This window comes from Otolemur garnettii, unplaced genomic scaffold, assembly GCF_000181295.1.
Source record: "Otolemur garnettii isolate 467f Iridium unplaced genomic scaffold, OtoGar3 scaffold00158, whole genome shotgun sequence".
NCBI lineage: Eukaryota > Metazoa > Chordata > Mammalia > Primates > Galagidae > Otolemur > Otolemur garnettii.
Window position 1 is genome coordinate 697,805 of NW_003852553.1, and position 23,054 is coordinate 720,858.

General features: G+C 38.2%; 1 protein-coding gene across 2 annotated transcripts in view; it reads left to right on the top strand.

Annotated features, from left to right (window-relative positions):
• Positions 1-23,054, top strand: part of SYTL5 (synaptotagmin like 5) — a 114,644-nt gene that overhangs the window by 54,302 nt on the left and 37,288 nt on the right. For both annotated transcript variants that reach the window (XM_003799881.1, XM_003799880.1), the window contains exons 6-8: positions 5,216-5,357; positions 9,430-9,559; positions 18,005-18,111. In XM_003799881.1, coding sequence (XP_003799929.1) covers positions 5,216-5,357; positions 9,430-9,559; positions 18,005-18,111 — 379 coding nt within the window. The remainder of the gene's footprint in view (positions 1-5,215; positions 5,358-9,429; positions 9,560-18,004; positions 18,112-23,054) is intronic.

Here is a 23,054-nt window from a genome sequence, read left to right on the forward strand (position 1 = left end):
GTACCCAACCAGAGACCTTCCCTCATGACAAATGTCTCCTCCATTGTAGAGGGAATCTTCTTAAAGAAACAAATTCATTAAGGAAAAATTAAACATTTTAAAACTTCCAAACAAAATCAGCTTTTGTTTCATTAAATCAAATTATAAAGGTTATTTATATAATCAATGCTAAGATTCATTCAATACTATTTCATTAAGCACCCACCACTTTGTCCCCTCTCCAAAAAGGAAAAAAAAAAAAAGGACAGAAGATATGTGTAATTAGGCAGTAGAGGGCCAATGACTTAAGAGTACATTGCAATGAGAAAAGCTGCCTAATGAATTTCCATGTCTTCCTAATCTCTCTGCTTCCCTAATTCTGCTTTCAAGAAGTCCCCTGACGGTTCACCTAGGCCTAAGACACACACAGACACAAACACACACACACACACACACACACACACAAAATACCTGAAATTCATTTCTTTGGGATGTGTTAGCCTCTGTAAAGGATTTGGTTTTTAAATGGAAACATGTATTTGTGTGTATATGTACTGGTGTGCATGGGCATACACACATAGACATCAATAAACCTTTTATGTAAAGGTAAAGATAGTTGACATTTTCGCTTTGTGGGCTATATGGTCTCTGTCTCAATTATTAAACTCTATTGGAGCAATATAGGCAATATATAATTAAGTGGGCATGCCTGCATGCCAATAAAATTTTATTTATGAGCACTGAAATTTGAATTTTATATAATGTTTATGTGTTGCAAAATATTATTATTCTTTTTATTTTTTTCAACCATTTAAAAATGTAAAAACTATTCTTAGCTCATGAGCCATACAAAAACATTTGATAGTCCCAAATTGGTCCATAGGCTATCGTTTACTAACCCCTACAGTGACATATTCATTCACTAACACACTAAGTGTCCTTCCATTTGTCACAATCTGAGTTGTGAGACTGTCTTATGTGAGAACTATGCTGAGTGAAGAAAAGAGTGGTAGAAAGGGAGAGTACAATGTAGGTGGAGAGATATCGAAGATCAGTGAACTTATATCCATAGATTAGCACAGTGTTTTCTAGCCTTGGCTGCATACTGGAATCACCTGGAGAGTTTTAACATATTTTTAATGCCTAACTTCCATGCCCAAAGAGTCACATGTAGTTAGTCTAGGATATGGTCTAGACATGGGGATTTTTAATAGCCCTCTCCAAGGTGTTTCTATTGTTCAGCCAAGGGTGAAGGCCACTCATCTCACATAAGACTATTGACAAAGACATAGGATTTGGGGACCAGAAAGTTGAGCTACATTCAATTTTTTTTCTATTTTTTTTTCTTTTTGTTTCTTTTTTTCTTAAATGAGGTCTCACCCTGTTACCCAGGCTGGAGCCCAGTGGCAGGATCAACTGTGTAGCTCACTGCAGCTTCAAACTTCTGGCCTCAAGAAATTCCTCCCACCCTGGCCTTCCCAACATTCTGGGATTATAAGCATGAGCCACCATGTCTGGCTCCTTTTCTTTCTCATTTTTTGTCTCTTTACCATTTAATAGGATCATCTCACTTACCAACCACAACCTCCCCTCGCCCATCTTTCTTACATGTTCATTTCAGACCTGAAATAACTAAAATAAGTTAGAAAAGTTCATAAACCTCATAAAGAATATTGTACATTGACCCTGTGTTGTGCTAGTCATTAGCTTCATGGTCTCCATGAGTTTTAGGATCTGTCAGGTCAGTGTCGCCTTTGGGGAGCAGCCATTTAACCATGCAGGCATGGGCTCAACATCATCAGCCATTCTGGGAAGGTAAGATCCAGGACAATTATTTCCCAGCTACAACTCCTAGGAGATTATTATGTAACCCAGAAAGCAACTCATTAAATTGTAGTCTCTTCTTTCTTATCTTTGGATTCTCTTTCTAAAATAGATACATTTGGGGGCAGTATGGAATTAGATATAACAATCTGGAAGGCTTTTAAAAGTATATAACTCTTTTTTTTTTTTTAACACAGAAAGTGTTTCTTTTAGTAACTCACAATATCCAAGCTTCCCAGTGTCACATTCCTACACTTGGGCCCTATTAGAATGGGATGTTTCTCTGTCTTGCCAATTTTTACTTAACCACATTTAAGCTTGAAGGTTTATTGGTGCTGATTTCTAATACTTCTTATATAAAACTCAGTTACATGATATCTGAAACAAAAAAAAATAGTTTTTTTCTTAATTGACTCTTAAACTTCCCAAATTTAATTTAGACACATTTACCCTCCTCCTACTTAAGTGGTAATGGTATTTTATGTCATATTTTATATAACATCTAGGAAAATTGGCACCCAAATATTTATGAGGATATGCCCCATAAGAATAAACCTTGTATTAGACTAATCAACTGAAAGGAAAATATTTTTGAGAGGCTCACAGTAAATGCCAGGGACAAATATGAAAGTATATGTCATTTTTGAGATAACGCTGCTGGCAACAATAATTTACAGTAGCTGACTTATAATCACAACAATTTTTTCCTTATTAAAGGATAACCTTTTAAATGTCATCACTGCAATTAATCAACTTCTGCCAGAGCTCCTACATAAATAAGACTTTTAGTTTCACCAAGGCCAATTCTTTTTTTTTTGCAGATTTTGGCCAGGGCTGGGTTTGAACCTGCCACCTCTGGCATATGGGGCTGGTGCCCTACTCCTTTGAGCCATAGGTGCCACCCTCCAAGGCCAATTCTTGATGGGGCATTTATCAGGACCACCTGATGCTAGGAGGCCTTTCAGCGCATAGACAAGCACAAAACACTCACACATCCATCCCTTTGGTTCATAACTTGTTGGCTCATTTTACAAAATTCACCCCTAGCCTTTCTTTTTCAAGATTTTACCTAAAACAGTAGTGACAGATATTTTTGTGGTATTATTGTTCTGAGAGCAGAGAGCTTATGGTCACTATGCAGCATCACTGGGGATGTCTCTGTGCCCCACCTAAGTAGGACCTCTGAGATGAGCAGAAATAACCAAACAATGCCATTACAAAGTGGGTAAAGGGTATGATGGAAACTTTTCAAATGAAGATATACTAATGGCCAGAAAACTCATGAAAAAATGTTCAATGTCTCTAATCATTAGAGAAATAGAAATCAAAACCACCATGAGATATCACTTAACTCCAAGGCAAATGGCTTATATTAAAAAGTCCCCAAACAACATATGCTGGCATGGATGCAGAGAGAACAGAATGCCTGTATACTATTGGTGGGACTGCAAACTAGTGCAACCTCTATGTATGGAGATAACCAAAGAACTTAAAGTAGACCCACCATTTGATTCAACAATCCCACTGCTAGGTATATATCCAAAGGAAAAAAGGTCATTTTATAAAAAGGACACCTACACTCAAATGTTTATAGCAGCACAATTGATAATTGCAAAGATGTGGAAACAACCCAAGTGCTCAGTACATGAACAGATTAATAAAATATGGTATATGTATACCATGGAGTACTACTTAGCAGTAAAAAATGTGGTGATCTAGTATCTTTTGTGACAACTAGATGGAACTGGAAACCATTCTTCTAAGTGTAACAACACAGGAATGGAGAAACAAACACATGAACTCAATACAAAATCATAACTAATCATAACTAGTCTAAGACTTAGAGGCACGTATCAAAGTAAATCTCAATGAAAACCAAATTGGGGGAGAGGGGAGGAGGGGATTGATAAATTAATACCTATTTGGTACAGTGTACACTATCTGTGTGAAGGGAACGCTTATAACTTTGATTCAATGTGTACAAAAACAAAGTATGTAAACAAAACATGTACCTCCTAATATTCTGAATTTTTTTAAGATTAAAAAAGGAAAAAAAAAAGAAATATTTGGAATGGTTTAAATATGGTTAACTGTTGTCAAATGTAAAAAGTATTACCTGAGGTAGAAGGGCTTAGGAAAATCAAGGAACTTAGAATTCCAAATTGTATCAATTTTATCAGTCTATTGTATCAATCGATTTAATTTAATACAATGAATTGTATCAATCTATTTAATCACAAAATTTTATTCTCTTGTCAGAGTGAACAGATACATCCAAAGGTCCCTCCTGAGCCAAGGCCATATGGGGTGCTTTACCAATAAGATGTTTATTATTATAGAAGCACGTAACTTATTCAGATCATAACTAAGAGAATGAAACTTAAAACTTATATTTTACTACTTAGCATATTTTGTGCTTACTGAGGATAAGGAATAAAATAAGAACAAATACTTCTCTTAAACTCTAATTTGTCAAAACCTAAGTTTACTTATGCAACTTCATTTAATAAGAAAATTGTGATCACCTCAAGGGCAGGAACTGTGTTTTTCATTTATTATTATTGAACGGAATTAAATCATTTTAGCAAACATGAAAGTGATTCAAGGCCATTTACCAAATGTCATTATCTTTATAACACATTTATTGAATGTGCACCATGAGTCAGACACTAAAGTAATACAGAGGAATGAAACATAATTCCCCATCTTTGAATAAACATGTACTGAGTGTCTTCTTTAGATCAAGACACTATGAAGGTGCTGGAGATACATGGTAAATATGACATGAACTCTGTTGCCAAGGAGCTCACAGTTGAAAGAAGCACCAGAGCTCACATATATGGATCATTCAGGAAGTCAAATAAGACATTAAGTAGCCAAGTACTAAGTACAGTAGTTTGGCAAAGACTGTTAAGTAAATAGGAATTACATGAAGCAGAGGTTAACAAGGCTTGTTTTTGACAGAAAAGACCTGATGGGGAAGGCTGGACATCATCTGCCCTTGAAGACTGGGGTAGATTTTCATAGATGGACAGTGGCCAAGAAGGCATGTCAAATGGGGAGAAAGTGAGCAAAGATCTTAGGAGGTTCAAGTAAACATGGTGAGTTGAGGGAATAGTATGAAACCTGGACTGGCTGGGAGAATGCTGATAAGCAAAGGAAACAAAGAAAGACAAGAGTAAAGTTCATTGGCAATGTCCCTGGAGTCAGGCAAATGGTATCAAACCTAGTGAGGTATAGAAGGGCTTTGAGGAGAAGGGTCACATGATAATTGCTGAGCAGTTCCAGTGGCTCTTATGAACTTGGTGTGGTTCACATATCCTCAGTGTTTCCCTTGTCAGCTTTTCCCTGCCTGTGTCTTTGGTTGCTGCTCTTCTTCCAGGTTAAAGTCAGGATATACTTTTTCTTTTAGGGGAAGCATTGGTTCATCAGATCTCAATGACTGTGATGCTGGTCCTGGGACCCCAAAGAGCAGCTGGAGCAGTGATGTAACCCCAGGTACTCAGAGGTCGCCAGTCCCAAGCACCCGCAGTGTAAACTCAGTCAACACTAGAGTAAGTGCACAAATGTGAAAGGATATCCTCTTGAAGTCAACCTCACTAGCACAGTGGGACTGATTTTGATCTCTCCATATCTCAGAGTACATGTATATGCTATTTTTTTTTGAGACAGAGTCTCATTTTATTGCCCTCAGTAGAGTGCTGTGATGTCACAGCTCACAGCAACCTCCAACTCCTGGGCTTAGGCAATCCTCTTGCCTCAGCCTCCCAAATAGCTGGGACTACAGGTGTCCACCACAACACTTGGCTATTTTTTGTTACAGTTTGGCAGGGGCCAGGTTCGAACCCACCACCCTCAGTATATGGGGCCAGCACCCTACCCACTGAGCTACAGGCATCCCCCCTGTTTATGCTACTTAATGGTAGAAACTTCTTTATCAGGACTGAGTGTCTTACATCCCTAGCTTCTGGCATGGAACCCAAAGTAAAAAAGAAAGGGAAAGACCAGGTTCAAGGTCAACATTTGTATAGTGGGGGTATTAAATAGCTATGTGGTTTAAACAAATATACAGAATTTTTTGAAGGTTCTGATTTTGATCCTACATGTTACTTCTCAGAGAAGTTGACTGCACAAAATTTTTCTCAAACAGATTTAAATCTGGAAAAGTAGAACCTTGAATTCTTTAAAATAATCTGTTAAAATAAGGGGTCAACAAACAGTGAAGACTTAAATTGCATTATGCATATGATAAATTACACTTTTTGTTGGATTTCTCTTTTAAGAGAGAAGATGGAAAAAGGATTTATTGGAAAATATTCTGTTTTGCTAAATATTCTGTTGGGAGTCATCCTTGGAATGAATTAGCACCTACTTAGATTTTCTTGACGAAGCAAGAACCTATACATACTGCTGGCTTCTATATTTAAGAAATTGTTATATATGAACCAGAACTATATGATTCAGCCAATATTTAATGAGAGCTTACTACACAACAGGTCTTGCTTAAGCAAAGACTTGAAGGAAGTGAAAGAATTAGCCAGGTGGATGTTTGGAACAAAGTGTTCTTCCAGGCAGAGATAGTGCTGATATTTGGCAAGTACACATGGAGAAGGCTGCTCCACTCACAGCTGGCCTCCATCTCGAATGGTTAGTGCCCTTGCACAAGTAATTTCTAAAATATCTGTAATGCCTCTGGAGAAACAGCCAGTACAAAGACCTGAGGCAGGAGCATACCTGCTATATTTAAGAAAGAACAATGAGATCAATGCAACTGTTGGGAGTGAACAAAGAGGAGTACTGGGAAATGAAGTTAAAGAGATCCTGCGGCTGGGTAGGGAATTAAGGATGGCTGTAGGCACTCCAGCATTCACTCTGATCAAGAAGAGGGAAGTTGGAGAGTTTTGAGCAGAAGAATAACACAATCTGGCTTCTGTTTAAGCAGGGTCACAGGGCTGTGCTGAGAAGCAGCTGTAGGGGAACAAGAGTGGAAGCCAGGAGACCTATTAGAAGGCCATTGTCATAGGCCAGGCAAGAGATTGGGCTTTGGAATAAGAAGATAGTCCTGGAGGTAGTGAACAGTCAGATTTCGTAGATATGTTTGTTTAAGGAAGAGCTAAAAGGCATTCAGACAGATTGAGTAACAATAATACATTTATTTAAACATTTGCAGTCTAAACTGTATTTGCTGATGAGATAAAGTCATATTTAAAATTTCATACATATTTATGCTAAGTTCAGCAAACAAATTCTGTTCAGTGACCAGAAAGGTGCATGCATTTCTTTGACAAACTAAAAAGAAATGATATTCAAAATATTTGGCAGCTGGTATGGCAGGTACATAGTGCAGCTGCAATAGACACTGGCACAAAGCCAGGGAAGTACTTTGGATGCTCTTTTATACCATGAACTTAACCTGGGTTATGGGTAGCCCTGGGGTTGTGGATGAGGGAGAGCATAGGAAAGGAGGGTGGACTGGAGTAGTTATTTTTATCAATGGACACAGAAGTATTTAAAAAATCTTGAACAACTGGTGCAACTGTCTCAATGGGTAGCAGCTGATAATCAATAACCAATAACTTAATCAAGTGTGTTCTCAAAACAAGGATTATCTTCCCAACTACCATTTGATATTATTCGGGTGAAAATTCACCCTTGTTATGTGCTACTACCCTCAAAATTAACAGCCTCTACCTGAATATTTCTTTATTAGAGAACTACGTCTCCCCAACAGAAATTCCCTGCAATTGAGTTAAGGATATGTACATAAATGCCTATGTTGATATCACTCTTGCTTCTAGCTAATCTAAGATGACAATTTTTTAAAGCAAAAGAGAAACAAAGATAACTATTTTCTGTTGAATAAAGAGAAGACAGCACAATAGTTTATGAAAAACATTGGCTCTTTCATGATGAATGAAAAGAGCATATACTGTTAGATGATGACCAAGGTAACAACTTCTCAATTTCTCTCTCTCTCTCCCTTTTTTTTTTTTTTTTTTTTTTTTGCAGTTTTTGGCCAGGGCCGGGTTTGAACCCGCCACCTCAAGCATATGGGGCTGGCGTCCTACTCCTTTAAGCCACAGGTGCCGCCCAATTTCTCTCATTTCTTAACATCGGTTTGTTTCAATGTTCTTCTCTGTTTTAGCACATAAGAAATAATTTTTAGTATAGAAGAGAGAACATGGAAATCTCTAACCTGTTTTCTACTGTGACATAATCTGTTAATGTTAGGCTTGACATCCTGAACCTTTAGGACACACATTTCTTGTTAATGACTGCACAATATTAATTGGCCAATGAGTGCTCAATGTTAATCATACTTCCAAATCACCTGTGGGAAAATTTTCCATCAACATAATTGCCTTAAGGAACTTGGTCTTGCTTCACTAGAGCTGTTAAAAACTGACCTAAACTAAATTAGCAATTTGACCTCTGTCACACTCTTTTGATAAACCTTGGTAGTCTATGGCAATTAGAGGAGCTAGGAACTCTATACCTCCTGCTACAGGTATTATTGTGTTGGAGAATAATCAGACTAAAAGCAGTCACACTGAAGCTGAACTGATTAGCATGTAAAGCAAGAGAGAGCACATCTTTCTGGAGTGAGCTCATCAAAGTATTTCTGAATGTCTAAGATATGGGCAACACATAGGGGGTTCCTTCCTGTGGCACTATGAAAGACACTTTTTAATTGTTTGCAGAAAGGAGAATTGAAAAGTCTCTTTTAGGTTTGATCATTACCACACCATGGTATCTTTTGCATAGATATATAACCTCAGCCAAGTTTTTGAACAGTCCAAAATCAGTTTTTTAATGCTAAAGCAAGCTTGAGATGATGTAGCAGTCAAGCCCCTGCTGGCATGGGCACAGTTGGAACAGAGTTTTCCTATATCATGGGTTAAAATAAAGGTGAGTTCAGCCTGAATTCTACCACATGTACAAGCATTAACAAATAGTAATAAGACACTACAAAACAAACAGACAAAAACACCTGTTCTGTAAACTGGGGAGGTCCTCACTCTTTATCCTTTTATAAACATTGGTAAGTACCATGCATGAAAGTATCACTCCAACGTAGATGTAACCAACCATATTCTGATCAGCCAGCCTTCTAGATAGAAAAGCTGCATGATCTTCTGTTAAATCGGAGTGGAGGAAGTAAGGAGTGGTTGAAAAGAGGGGATGTTGAGAGTGGGGACAAACATAGGATCAAATACATAAAAGAGTTCTAAGCCTCAATGCTACTCTGAGGATGCAAAGCTCGACAGATTCGTATACATAGTTCATATAAGATTTGGAGGTACTTGCATTATCTTTCTTGCTAACCATATATATTAGAACATTCACTTGTTATGTGGATAAAAATAATTCAGACACCTTTTGTGCTAATTAAGAAGCCTCTTGGAATAGATTTTAGATAGGAATTATTGATGATAATAAGTTTTGGAGTTATATGGACTCCTGTTGAAGAACCTTCAAATGTCAATTACTGTCTCCCAAAGAGAGAAGGAGATGTTTCAATTATATTTATACATGTTTATACTAAATTATATTTATATGGTAAGATTTTAAAGTAGATTCTAGACAGTATAATGTTGAATTTTTTCACTTTTACTTTGTGAGAAGGAGCATGGTTTTGAAAATTCCGTGAGTTTGGCTACCGATGAAAGCACCTCTGAGGAACTCAGAAAATGCCATCGCAGAAACATTTCAGGCACACCTTCCATAGCAGTGTCTGGGGCCTCTCTCTACTCAGGTGAGTATTTACAGCATGATTACCCTGTTGCAAAAATGAAATGACTAAATCAGATGGAATTGACTGTTCTTTGTGGCATTAAATGGATATGTCTTGCCTTAAAAATATAAGCATCTATTCTTCTGGTTATAGGCCTGCACCATGAGAACTGCTTGCAGATGTACCTAGGTGATGCTTTGGGCCTCCTGCATTCATAAAAAGAAAACAAAACACTTATAGAGTGTATATGCTTCCTAGGCATCATTGACAAGTTTCAGTGCTATATCAGACTATCTGTATAGGAGTGTAGGGAATACAAATGGATCCAGAGTATGTTTGATATGACAAGCAAGAACACTTATCCAGAGTTCAAGGAAATGGTAATTGAATTTATATGGTGGTCAGAAGTTCCCAATATTCAGACAAAACATTCCATGGTTTAAATAAGAAGTTACTTGTAAACAACGTTAAGGTGTTAATAAGTGCTGCTTCCATTTGTACAGTACCTTCATATGTATATTTTGCTTCATTATCACAACAGTGTTCTCAAGCAGGTATTACTTATATTGATATTTTATTACCTATGTATAAGGAAACTCTTTATAAAAATTTGTCATAATCATGAAATCTTTTTGTCTTTGTTTCTCTTTCTGTCTACCTTTGTGTCTTTTTGTATTTCTGTCTGTTGTTCCTTCCGTCTTTCTGTCTGTCCATCTTTCTGTCTGTCCATCTTTCTGTTTGTCTTTCTGTCTGTCTGTTGTTCTCTCTTTCTGTCTGTCCATCTTTCTGCTTCTGTCTGTGTGTCTTTCTGTTTCTCTTTCTTTCTGCCTGTGTCTTTCTATCTTTCTGTCTGTCTTTCTGTGTGTCTATCCTTCTGTCATTCTTTCTTTCTGTATGTCTTTCTCCCTTTCTGTCTTTCTGTCTTTCTTTTTTTCTTTCTGTCCATTTGTCTGTATGTCTTTCTCTGTCATTCTATCTTTCTGTGTGTCTGTCTTTCTTTCTGTTTTTCTGTCTGCTTGCCTTTCTGTCTGCCATTCTTTTTTTCTGTCATTCTGTCTTTCTGTCTATGTGTCTTTCTGTCTATCCATTTTCTGTCTTTCTGTCTGTGTGTCTCTCTTTCTGTGTGTCTTTCTGTCTGTCAGTCTGTCTTTTTTTGTGTCTTTGTCTTTCTCTTTCCATCTGTCTGTCGTCCTATCTTTGGCTGTTTGCCTGTCTTTCTGTCTGTCTGTCATTCTGTCTTTCCATCTGTGCATCTGTCTGTCTTTCTGTCTGTCTCTTGTTCTGCCTTTCTTTCTGCCTATCCTGTCTGTCTTTTGTTCTGTCTTTCTCTGTTGTCTGTCTTTCTATTGTTCTGTCTTTCTGTCTGCCTTTCTGTCTGTCCTTCCGTCTATCTCTCTGTCTGTCTGTCTTTCTATCAGTCCGTATGTCTTTCTGTCTGTCTGTCTTTATGTCAGTCTGTCTTCCTATCTGTTGTTCTGTCTTTCTGTCATTCTGTCAGTCTGTCTTTCTGTCTATTGTTCTGTCTTTCTGCCTGTCTGTCTGTTGTTCTGTCTGTCTTTCTTTGTGTCTTTTTCTCTATCTTTTGATCTTTCTGTCTATTGTTCTATCTTTCTGTGTGTCTGTCTTTCTGTCTGTCTGTCCTTCTGTCTGTCTATCTTAATGTCTGTCTGTTCTTCTGTCTTTCTGTCTGTTGTTCTTTCTGTCAGTCTGTCTTTCTGTCTCCCCTGTATGTCTTTTTGTCTCTCCTTCTGTCTGTCTCTGTCCTTCTGTCTGTCTTTCTCACTGTCCTGTCTATCCTGTCTGTCTTTCTCCTTAATGTTCTGTCTGTCTGTGTTTCTCTGTCTGTCCTTCTGTCTGTCTGTTTGTCTGTCCTTTGGTCTGTCTGTCTTCTGTCTTTCTGTCTTTCCATCAATCTGTCTGTCATTCTGCCTTTCTGTCTGTCTGTCCTTCTGTTTGTCTGTCTTCTGTCTTTCTGTCTGTCTTCTGTCTATCTGTCCTTCTCTCTGTCCTTCTGTCTGTCTTTCTGTCTGTCTGTCTTCTGTCTTTCTGTCTGTCTTCTGTCTATCTGTCCTTCTCTCTGTCCTTCTGTCTGTCTTTCTGTCTGTCTGTCCTTCTGCCTGTCTGTCTTTTGTCTGTCTGTCCTTCTGTCTGCCATTCTGATTCTGTCTTTCTGCCTGTCTGTCCTTTGGTCTGCCTGTCTTTCTGTCTGTCTGTCCTTCTATCTGTCTTTATGTCTTTCTGTGTGTCCTTTGGTCTGTCTGTCCTTCTGTCTGCCTATCTGTCCTTCGATCTGTCCATCTGTCATCCTGTCTGTGTGTTTTTCTGTCATTCTGTCTTTCTGTCTGTCTTCTGTCTTTCTGTCAGTCTGCCTTCATGTCTTTCTGTCTGTCCCGTCTGTCTGTCTTTCTGTCTGTCTGTTGTTCTGTCTTTCTTTCTATCTATCTGTCCTGTCTCTGTGTCTTTGGTTCTGTCTTTTTGTCAGTCTGTCTTTCTGTCTGTCTGTCCTGCCTGTCTTTCTGCCAGGTTACATTTATGCCTTTTTCTCTCTCTGTCTGTTGTTCTGTCTGTCTACTGTTCTGTCTTTCTCTCTGTCCTGTCTTTCTCCTTGTTGTTCTTTCTCTCTGACTGTGCTGTCTGTCTGTCTGTCTGTCATTCTTTCTATCTGTCTGTCTGTCCTTCTCTCTGTCCTTCTGTCTGTCTGTCAGTCTTTCTGTCTATCTGTCCTTCAGTCTGTCTGTCCTTCTGTCTATCCGTCTGTCTGTCTGTCATTCTGTCTTTCTCTCTATCCTTCTGTCTGTCTTTCTGTCTGTCCCTCTCTCTGTCCTTCTGTCTATGCTGTCTTTCTCCTTGTTGTTCTTTCTGTCCGTCTGTCCTGCTGGCTGTCATTCTGTCTTTTTGTCCATCTGTCTGTCTGTCCTTCTGTCTGTCGGTCTGTCTTTTTGTCTGTCATTCTGTCTTTCTGTCTGTCTGTCCTTCTGTCCATCTGTCTTTCTATCTGTCCATCTTTCTGTATGTCTGCCCATCTGTCTGCCTGTCTTTCTGTCTGTCCTTCTGTCTATCCTGTCTTTCTCCTTGTTGTTCTTTCTGTCCATCTGTCCTGCTGTCTGTCATTCTTTTTGTCCATCTGTCTGTCTGTCCTTCTGTCTGTCGGTCTGTCTTTTTGTCTGTCTGTCCTTCTGTCCATCTGTCTTTCTATCTGTCCATCTTTCTGTATGTCCATCCTTGTGTCTGTCTGTCTTTCTGTCAGTCTGTCCTTCTGTCCATCTGTCTTTCCATCTGTCTGCCTGTCTTTCTGTCTGTCCTTCTCTCTGTTGTTCTGTCTTTCTTTCTTTCTGTCTGTCCTTCAGTCTGTCTGTCCTTCTGTCTGTCTGTCCTTTGGTCTGTCTTTCTGTCCGTTAGTCTGCCTTTATGTCTTTCTGTCTGTCCTGTCTTTCTGTCTTTCTGTCTGTTGTTCTGTCCTTCTGTCCTTCTGTCTGTCTGTCTGCCTTTATGTCTTTCTCTCTGTCCTGTCTGTTGTTCTTTCTGTCTGTCTGTCCTATTTCTGTGTCTTTTGTTCTGTCTTTCTGTCTATCCTTTTGTCTGTCTGTTGTTTTGTCTGTCTTTCTGTCTCTCTGTCTGTCCTTCTGTCTGTCTTTCTGTCAGTCTGCACTTCCATCCATCTGTCTGTCTGTCTTTCTGTCTGCCTGTCTGTCTGTCTGTACTTCAGTCTGTCTGTCTTTCTGTATGTCTGTCCATCTTTCAGTTTGTCTGTCTGTCTGTCTTTCTTTCTGCCAGTCTGTCTTTCTGTCTGTTGTTCTGTATTTCTGTCTTTGTGTCAGTCTGCCTTTATGTCTTCCTCTCTGTCTGTCCTGTCTGTGTGCCTTTCTGTCCATCTGTTGTTCCGTCCTTCTGTCAATCTGTCTTTCTGTCTGTCCTTCTGCCTGTCTGTCTGTCTGTCAGTCTGTCTGTTGGTCCATCTTTCTATCTGCCTGCCTGTCCTTCTGTCCATCTGTCTTTCTGTAAGTCTGTCCTTCTGTCCGTCTATCTGTCCTTCTGTCTGTCTGTCTCTGTCCTGTCTTTCTGTCAGTCTGTCCTTCTGTCCATCTTTCTTTCTGTCTGTCTGTCCTTATGTCAGTCTGCCTTCATGTCTTTTTGTGTCAGTCTTTCTGTCTGTTGTTGTCTATCTATATGTCTTTCTGTGTGTATGTTTTTCTGTCTTTCTTTCTTCATGTCTTTTTGTCTTTCTGTCTGTCTTTCTGTCTGTGTGTCTTTCTGTCTTTCTATTATTGTCTGTCCAACTTGTTGTCTTTCTGTGTGTCTTTGTGTCTTTTTGTGTATTGATGCATCTTTTTGTCTGTCTTTCTGTCCATTTTTCTGTCTGTCTGTCTGTCCTTCTGTCTGTCAGTCTATCTGTCTTTCTGTCTGTCCTTATGTCTGTCTGTCTTTCTGTTTGTCTGTCTGTCTTTCCTTCTGTTCGTCTGTCCTTCTGTCTGTATGTATTTCTTTCAGTCTGTCTGTCCATCTGTCTTTCTGTCCGTCTTTCTGTCTGTCTGTCTGTCTTTCTGTCTGTCATTCTGTCTGTCTGTCCTTCTGTCTTTCTGTTTGTCTGTCCTTATGTCCATCTGTCTGTCTTTCCTTCTGTCTGTCTGTCCTTCTGTTTGTATGTATGTCTTTCTTTCAGTCTGTCTGTCCATCTGTCTTTCTGTCCGTCTGTCTTTCTGCCAGTCTGTCTTTCTGTCTGTCTGTCCTTCTGTCTTTCTGTCAGTCTGTCCTTCTGTCTGCCTGTCTTTCTGTCTGTCCTTCTGTCTGTCGTTCTGTCTGTCTGTCCTTCTGTCTTTCTGTTTGTCTGTCCTTATGTCCATCTGTCTGTCTTTCCTTCTGTCTTTCTGTCCTTCTGTTTGTATGTATGTCTTTCTGTCAGTCTGTCTGTCCTGTCTGTCCGTCTGTCTTTCTGTCTGTCCTTCTGTCTGTCAGTCTGTCCTTTCCATCTGTCTTTCTGTCTGCCCTTCTGTCTGTTGTTCTGTCTGTCTGTCCTTCTGTCAGTCTTTCTGTCTTTCTGTCAGTCTGTCCTTATGTCCGTCTGTCTTTCTGTCTGTCTGTCCTACTGTCTGTCTGTCTTTCCTTCTGTCCATCTGTCCTTCTGTCTGTATGTATGTCTTTCTGTCAGTCTGTCTGTCCTGTGTCTGTCTGTCTGTCTTTCTGTCTATCCTGTCTGTCTTTGCTTCGGTCTGTCTGTCCTCCTGTCATTCTGTCATGTCAGTCTTTCTGTCTGTTGTTCTGTCTTTCTGTCATTGTTAGTCTTTCTTTCTGTCTGTCTGTCAGTCTGCCTTTATGTCTTTCTCTCTGTCTGTCCTGTCTTTCTGCCTGTCTATTGTTCTGTCCTTTTGTCAGTCTGTCTTTCTGTCTGTCTGTCCTGTTTGTCTGTCTGTCCTTCTGTCTGTATTTCTATCTGTCCACCTGTCTTTCTGTCTGTCTGTCTGTCCTTCTGTCTGTCTGTCTTTCTGTCTGTCCTTCTGCCTGTCTTTCTGTCAGTCTGTCTGTCTGTCTGTCCTTCTGTCTTTCTATCTGTCTGTCTGTCTTTCTGTCTGTCTGTCTGTCCTTCTGTCTTTCTGTTTGCCTTTCTGTCAATCCTTCTGTCTGTCTTTCTTTCTGTCTGTCTTTCTGTCTGTTGTTCTGTCATTCTGTTAGTCTTTCTGTCTGTCAGTCTGCCTTTGTCTTTCTGTCTGTCCTGTCTGTCTACCTTTCTGTCTCTTGTTCTATCCTTCTGTCAGTCTGTCTTACTGTCTATCCTTCTTCCTGTCTGTCCATCTGTCTTTCTGTCAGTCCTTCTGTCTATCTGTCTGTCCTTCTGTCTGTCTTTATGTCAGTCTTTCTGTCTGTTGTTCTGTCTTTCTGTCATTCTGTTAGTCTTTCTCTATGTCTATCCTGTCTGTCTGCCTTTCTGTCTGTATGTTCTATCTTTCTGTCAGTCTATCTTTCTGTCAGTCTATCTTTCTGTCTCTCCTGTTTATCTTTCTGTCATTCTGTCTGTCCTTCTGTCTTTCTGTCTGTCCTTCTGCCTGTCTGTCCGTCTGTCTTTCTTTCTATCTGTCCGTCTGTCTTTCTGTCAGTCTGTCCTTCTGTCCATCTGTTTTTCTGTCTGTCTGTCCTTCTGTCTGTCTGTCTTTCTGTCTGTCTATCCTGTCTGTCTGACTTTCTGTCAGTCTGTCCTTCTGTTTTTCTGCCTTTCTGTCAGTCTGTCCTTCTGTTCATCTTTCTGTCTGTCTGTTCTTCTGTCTGTCTGTCTTTCTGTCTGCCTGTCTGTCTAGCCTTCTGTCTGTCCTTCAGTCTGTCCTTTCTGTCTGTTCTTCTGTTTTTCTGTCTGTCTGTCTTTCTTTCTGTCTGCCTTTGTCTTTCTCTCTGTCTGTCCTGTCTGTCTGTCTGTCTGTTTTTCTGTCTTTCTATCTGTCCTGTCTCTGTGTCTTTTGTTCTGTCTTTCTGTCTGACTTTTGTTCTGTCTGTCTGTCATTCTGTCTTTCTTTCTGTCTGTTCTTCTGTCTGTCTGTCTTTCTATCTTTCTGTGTCTGTCTTGTTGTCCGTCTGTCTTTCTGTTATTGTCTTTCTGTCTATATGTCTTTCTCTGTGTCTGTCTTTCTGTCTTTCTTTCTTCATGTCTTTTTATCTTTCTGTCTGTCTTTATGTCTGTGTGTATTTCTGTCTTTCTGTCTGTCTGTGTGACTTTCTGCCTTTTATTCTGTCTTTCTGTTTGTCCAACTTTTTCTCTTTCTGTCTGTGTTTTTGTGTATCGTTCCATCTTTTTATCTGTTGTTCTGTCTTTCCACCTGTCTGTCTGTCTTTCTGACTTTTTTTTGTCTGTCTGTCTTTTTCTTTCTTTCTTTTTTTTTTTTTTGCAGTTTTTAGCCAGGGCTAGGTTTGACCCTGCCACCTCCAGTATATGGAGCCAGCACCCTACTCCTTTGAGCCATAGGTGCCACCCATCTGTCAGTCTTTTTGTTGGTCCATCTTTCTGTCTTTCTTTTTGTCTTTCTGTCTTTCTGTCTGTCTGTCATTCTGTCTTTCTCTGTGTCATTATATGTGTATCTTTCTCTCTGTCTTTCTGTCTGTCATTCTGTCCATCTTTCTTTCTTTCTTTTTCTCTTTTCTTTCTTTTTAGATAGAGTCTTACTATGTCACCCTCAGTAGAGGGCCATGGCATCACAGCTCACAGTAACCTCAAACTCTTGGACTTACACAATTCTCTTGCCTCAGCCTCCCAAGTTCCTGGGACTACAGGTGCCCACAACACCACCTTGCTATTTTTTTTATTGCAGTTGTCATTGCTGTTTAGCTGGCCCAGGCTGGGTTGGAACCTGCCAGCCTCAGTGCACATGGCTGCCACCATAATGGCCACCCCATATAGAGTTAAAATCATGATGAAATCCTTGACATTAAAAAGTTCCATGTTCTCAGACTATGATATTCATGTAAAGCCTAAGGCAAGAATCTGTGTGTTGACTTGAGCTGTCTCTTATAGCCAGCCAGCTCCCACTGACTTTTCTAAATGTGTCTTATCACTACAGCATTTTTCCCAGTAGGAGAAAAGCTGTTCATTTGTTAAATGAAAAATTATAAACTAGCTTAGAAGATGACACCATAGAGTCTGCTTCTTCTATTTCTACCCAGCAACTCCTGTTGGGTATTATGCTAAGCACTTCTGCATTATTTCCATTACTATTTCAAACTTACAAACTTGATTACTCTGTCCTGTCTTTCTTATTTAAAAGTAAATATATCTGTCTCAGTAGGGCTTTGGTTTGGGACTACTGTGTGTTTATAAATTTACCAGACTTGGTAAGCTGCCCATAGCATTACTGAGGGTATTTATTGCCCCACATACATGCTTCCAGTTTTTTATATTTAAAACTGAAAGCAAGATATTCTTCTGATGAAGGAATGCTCTAGTGCCTTATGGAATAGAATATCTTTTCAATTTATTTATAGCTGTTACCTTCTTATGTGAAAGGAACTTTCAGTATCATTTTTAAGTGGCAGTTTATAATTGGTTGACTTGCATTTTATGTCAAATATAAAAATATAGTGAATGCTCTAAATTTTGAAACCAAAAAAGGTTAATGAGTCTTTTTTTCCAATCATAAAAGCCCATTCTAGGAGAGTTTTTTTTTTAATTCTAGGAGCAAAGAAGAAGCCTTCAACATTGTAAAATTTGGCATTTTTTTAGTACAGCATTTAACCTTCTGTGACCAAAGGAAAAATAAACACATATGTGTTAGTAATTCAGTCCAAGGCAATTTCCAAAATGCTGTAAAAATGGAAACAGGTTAACATAAACAGGATGAAGTTACTGACTCCGACTGTTGCTTTTGTGATATTTCCTATACTATATGCCTAATAAGAATTGGAATAATGATGAAACATTTGCAATGACAAATGAAATCTTCTACCAAAATAAGCTGATTTATGCTTTTCTTTTCTTTTCTCTCCCTCCAGACTGGAGTCAATCTGAGTTAGACTTCAATGAATCATTTACAGAAGACTTAGAAGATGCTATAAGTGTAAGAAGCAAATCTATCCCTGAAGCTTTAGACAAAGACTTGGTAAGTTAGATGTGGAAGGGAATCTGATGTTTTGAGAAAAGAAGGATATGATCTTGCTCCAAGTGGTTCTACTTTTAGGTGAAGATGAGTTGAGCCTAAAGTGAGAATATACAATCATCTTCCCATTAGTTTTCACAGTTAACATATAAAAGCAACCAAATGAATGATTTAGGGAATGAGTCAGTTTTCAGCCTCGTGTGGGCTGACAATCACTGCTGCCTGAGAGTACAAGCAGGACTATGCTCAAGCCACACAGGGTAACAAATGCTGCCACCACAGATCAGAGTAGGAAAGATCCCAAAGCATATAATTACCGTGGGCAGGGCTGTGATCTGACAAATGCCACTGCTCACATATCTGAGTAGAGCAGCTGGCAAGCTGAGTCAGGCTAATAATTGCCTCAGCTAATAGAACTAGGTGTGGCATTCACTCACTGCAATATGGAAGCTGCCACTGACAACCACAGGGGAAAGGTGAGGCAGGAGATGGTCAAAGTGCATCCACACATCTCATTCCTGGTCAATCCTCCAGAATAGGATACAAATACTCCATCCAGGGACCTCTACTTCTTTGTACTAAGTGGGAGAGTTCCCTGCAGAAGAGAATAGGTGCACTGCAAGCTTTTCTGTCTTGAACTGAGAGAAGAAATTTCAGATAAGAAAGAGAATAAAAAAACCATTTACAACATACAAATACTATTTTAATACCCCCAAATAACTACAGTAGGTCTCTAGCAATGAACAACCCTCCAAAGACAATTGATAAAATGTCAGAGATGGAACTCAGAATGTGGATGGCAAATAAGATGAATGGGATTGAAGAGAAAGAAAAAAACAACATAAAGATTCAAAAAAAAGTTCTGGGACATGAAAGAAAAATTGAAAAATTCACTAAAGTGATAGACAACATAAGAAAAGATATAATAGAACTTAAGGAATGAGTCACTTGGGGGATTTCAAAATATAATGGAAACCTTCAACAACAGACTAGACCAAGGAAAAGAAAGAATTTCAGAGCTCAAAATGAGCTTTTGAACTAACCCACTCAAAGATGCAGAAAAGATAATAAAGAAGAACGAACAATCACTCAGAACTATGGGACTATGCAAAGTGGGCCAAAAAAATAAGTATAGGTATCTCCAAAAGAGAGAGGAAAAATAGAAAAGCATGGAAAACCTAATTCTTTTAAGGGAATTATTAGGAAAAAACATCCCCAGTATCACCAGAGATTCAGATATCCAGATACGAGAAGTTCATCAGCTACTAGGTGAAGGACACCACTACAACTCAGACTTTAACTTACAAATGCAAACAATGTAATCTAATCATATGTACCTCAGACTAATCTGAAAATTTAAAAAAGTCAAAAATAATAGATATTGAGATGGATGCATAGAAAAATGAATGCTTATACACTGTTGATGGGACTGCAAATAGTACAACCTGTATGGAAAAGAATACGATGTCTTAAAGAAATAAATATAAAGTTACCATTCAATCTAACAATCCTACTTCTGAGTATGTACCCAAAGGAAAAGAAGTCATTTTATCAAAAAGACAACTGCATTCAAATGTTTATTGTTTAATGTACAGTTGCAAAGATGTGGAATCAACCTAAGTGCTCATCAATTCTGGAATGAATAAAGAAATGTGAGAGTATGTGCACAGACACAGTCACAAATACAATGGAGTATTAGCAACACAAAGGAATGAAATAATGTCTTCTTCAGCAACTCAGATGCAACTGGAGACCATAAGCCTAAGTTAATTTCAGAGATGGAAAAACAAATACCAAATGTACTCTTTAATAATTGAGATCTAAACAATGGGCACACATGGGTGTAAAGAGATGTAAAGGGCATTGGAAACCAAGAAAGGGGGAAGTTGGATGGAGTGAGGAGTAAAAATTTATCCATTAGCTTCCACGAACATTATTCTGGTGATGGCACACTGAAAGCTCCAACTTAAGTATTATAAAAGATATTCATGCAACAAAATCATTTGTACTACCATAATATTTTTAAATTTTTTAATGGAAGAAATAACTGTAACAATTAAAAACAATACAAATAAAAACTACAGTACAATTATTTACATAGTTTTTCCATTGTATATAAAAAAGAATGATTAAGAAAAGGCTACAGGTAATCAGGTTAGTGAAAGAAGATTATCTCTAAGAGCCTGCTAAAGCTTTCAATTTTTATATAAAAACTCATCACTTAATATAAACCTGGGAGACAATGGATTACAACATTTCCTAACCCAAATATTTACTACTAGACTTATATTACTATATATTTTATGTAAAAAATTTTCTATCTCAAGCTACCTCCAATATACTTCTTAATTGAGCCTAAATTATGTGAAAATTAATGTTTCAGTGAGCTCATTTATAAAATGAGAAGGTTAAATTAGATTACTGTTAAGATTCTTTCCCATGGTAATATACTGATGTTCTGCTTTCTATAATTGGTATAATAAAATTTGAACTCCTTGGAAGAAATACATAGCACAAATAAAATGTTATTAACATTTTTTCCAAGACAAACCAGGAAATTTGGAATTCTAAAATGAAATATTACTTTCTATAGTATAAAAAAGTGGGAAGTTAAAATTAACCCTAAAACAAGGGAGGTAGACAATGCAATCGTGTGGTTTTAAAGTTTACTTGTCCTCAACTGCTAATTCTAATGTTACTTAACTATTCTTGATCTTAGAAAACAATGAAAATCTTTAAATTTATACTATTTATCCAGACTCAGACCTGATCTTAAAATTAGTTTAAGACATAAAATTACAGATCAAATTAATTTATGAATATATATGCAAAACTTGAAATACAATATCAAGTAAGAACTAGCAGTGAATAAAAAACTGCAATAAGAAGTAAGTTTTATTCTAGGTATGACTGGAAGAATTTATCTATATAAGAATATAAACTAACATATTATATTAATACATTAAAGAAGAAAATGAAAACTGTCAATAGATGCTGAAAACTTTTGATAGCATTTCATAGCCATCCCTGATTTAAAAATTTTAAATGAATATAAATCATTTAAATACTTTTTAAAAAATACTAAGTATCAAAAAAGGCACAGCATATGTCATTTTAACTATTAACATGATAAAGACGTTCCCATTAAAATCAACAACAAAACAGGGACTGTCATTATTATTATTACTAGCCAACATGGTTCTAAAGGTTCTGGAAAATGCAGTAAAACAATAAAACGTAATGATATTTATAAACAATAAATAATATATGAAATTAATACTTTTTATTAATACTTTGCTAGTATATCAAGAAAACCCTAGGTCATTTAGTACTAAAATCTACTAGAATTAAGAAGAGATTTTGAGAATACCAAAAGCTCAAATAATCTGAGTTTATAGTCCTTTTGGGGGCAAGCAATAGACCTGTGAACTAGGTAGAAATTTAATAGGAAATCCAATCAACACAGTCATACATGGCCTTGATAAGCTCTTTCTGCATTTATTACAGGCATTGAGGGAAAGGCAAAAACTGGTGGGCACACACTATTCAGGCATCCCTGGCTCACCGTGAGCCTGACCACATGCACAGATAAGATATGTTAATTCCCAGTGGGAACTAATAGCTGGCAAGACTTGAAAACTGCCTGATTTCGAAGGCATACTAATAACAACACACAAATCCTTTGAAAGAGGATGGCTTGAGGTGTTTGAGCACAATCTATTCATGATCATTAACCACTACACTATGCACATACAGGGGTGATTCATAAAAAGACTGGCTTAATTATTTTAATTAAAAAAATTGTACAGAGATATTACTAGGTACACATTAGCTAGGCAACAGATTCCAAAAATTAGTCCAGGGAAGTTGCTAAAGAAACCAAAAACCAAACAAGCAGAGAAGCAACAACAGCAACCCTCAGGAATATAAATAAACAAAACTCAGAGTTGCTATGAAAGCAAATATTGAATCTATGAGGTGATCAACAAAATTGACCAAACTTTAGGTAGCCAGGATTTTTCAACCTTGGCACTATTGACATTTTGGGCTGTAATGATTAGTTGTGAGGGGCTGTCCTATGTACTATAGGATATTTGGATGCATCCTTTGCCCTTACCCACCTACTGTGCCAGTAGCCATCCCCCTGCTCTGACAACCAAAAGTGTCTCCAGATATTACCAATGTTCCCTGTAGGTCAAAAATCACTCCCAGGTGAAAAACCACTGAGTGGCCAGTAAAAAAGTGAGAAAGCACAAATTACCAAAATCAGGAATAAAAGAGGCAATACCACTACCACAATAACAGATACCTTAATGATCATAAAGTAATACTATGAAGAACTGTATGCCAACACAAATAAAATGAAATGGACAAATTCCTGGGAAGACACAAATGACCAAGACAGACTAAAAAAAAGAAAGAAAGAAATAGAAAATCTGAGGAGAGATCTACAAATAAAGACATTGAATTAGTTATTTAAAATCTTCCCTCTGGGCCAGGCCCAGTGGCTAATGCCTACAATTATAGAACTCTGGGAGGCCAAGGTAAGAGGATTGCTTGAACTTAGAAATTTGAAACCAGCTTGATCAAGAGCAAGACCCCATCTCCACTAAAAATTAAAAAATTATCCAGGCATTGTGGTGGGCACCTGTAGTGCCAGCTTGTGAGGAGTCTGAAGAAGGATTTCATGAGCCCAGGAGTTTGAAGTTGCAGTTAGCTAGGCTGTCATTATGGAACTCTAGTCTGGCCAACAGAGTGAGACTAATGTCTCCAAAAAAAATTGATTGGCTGGCTGCCCACAGAGGCTGGGGACAGGAGAAAGCCTCTCCAGAGTTTTCAGTTGTTGGGAGAAGCTGCTTGTTAAGTGGAAAGCTTGGAAAAGTGGGCAGACAGAAACAGTATACAGTAACCAGACTTGAATAACAGCTGGAGTGGACTTGCCATAG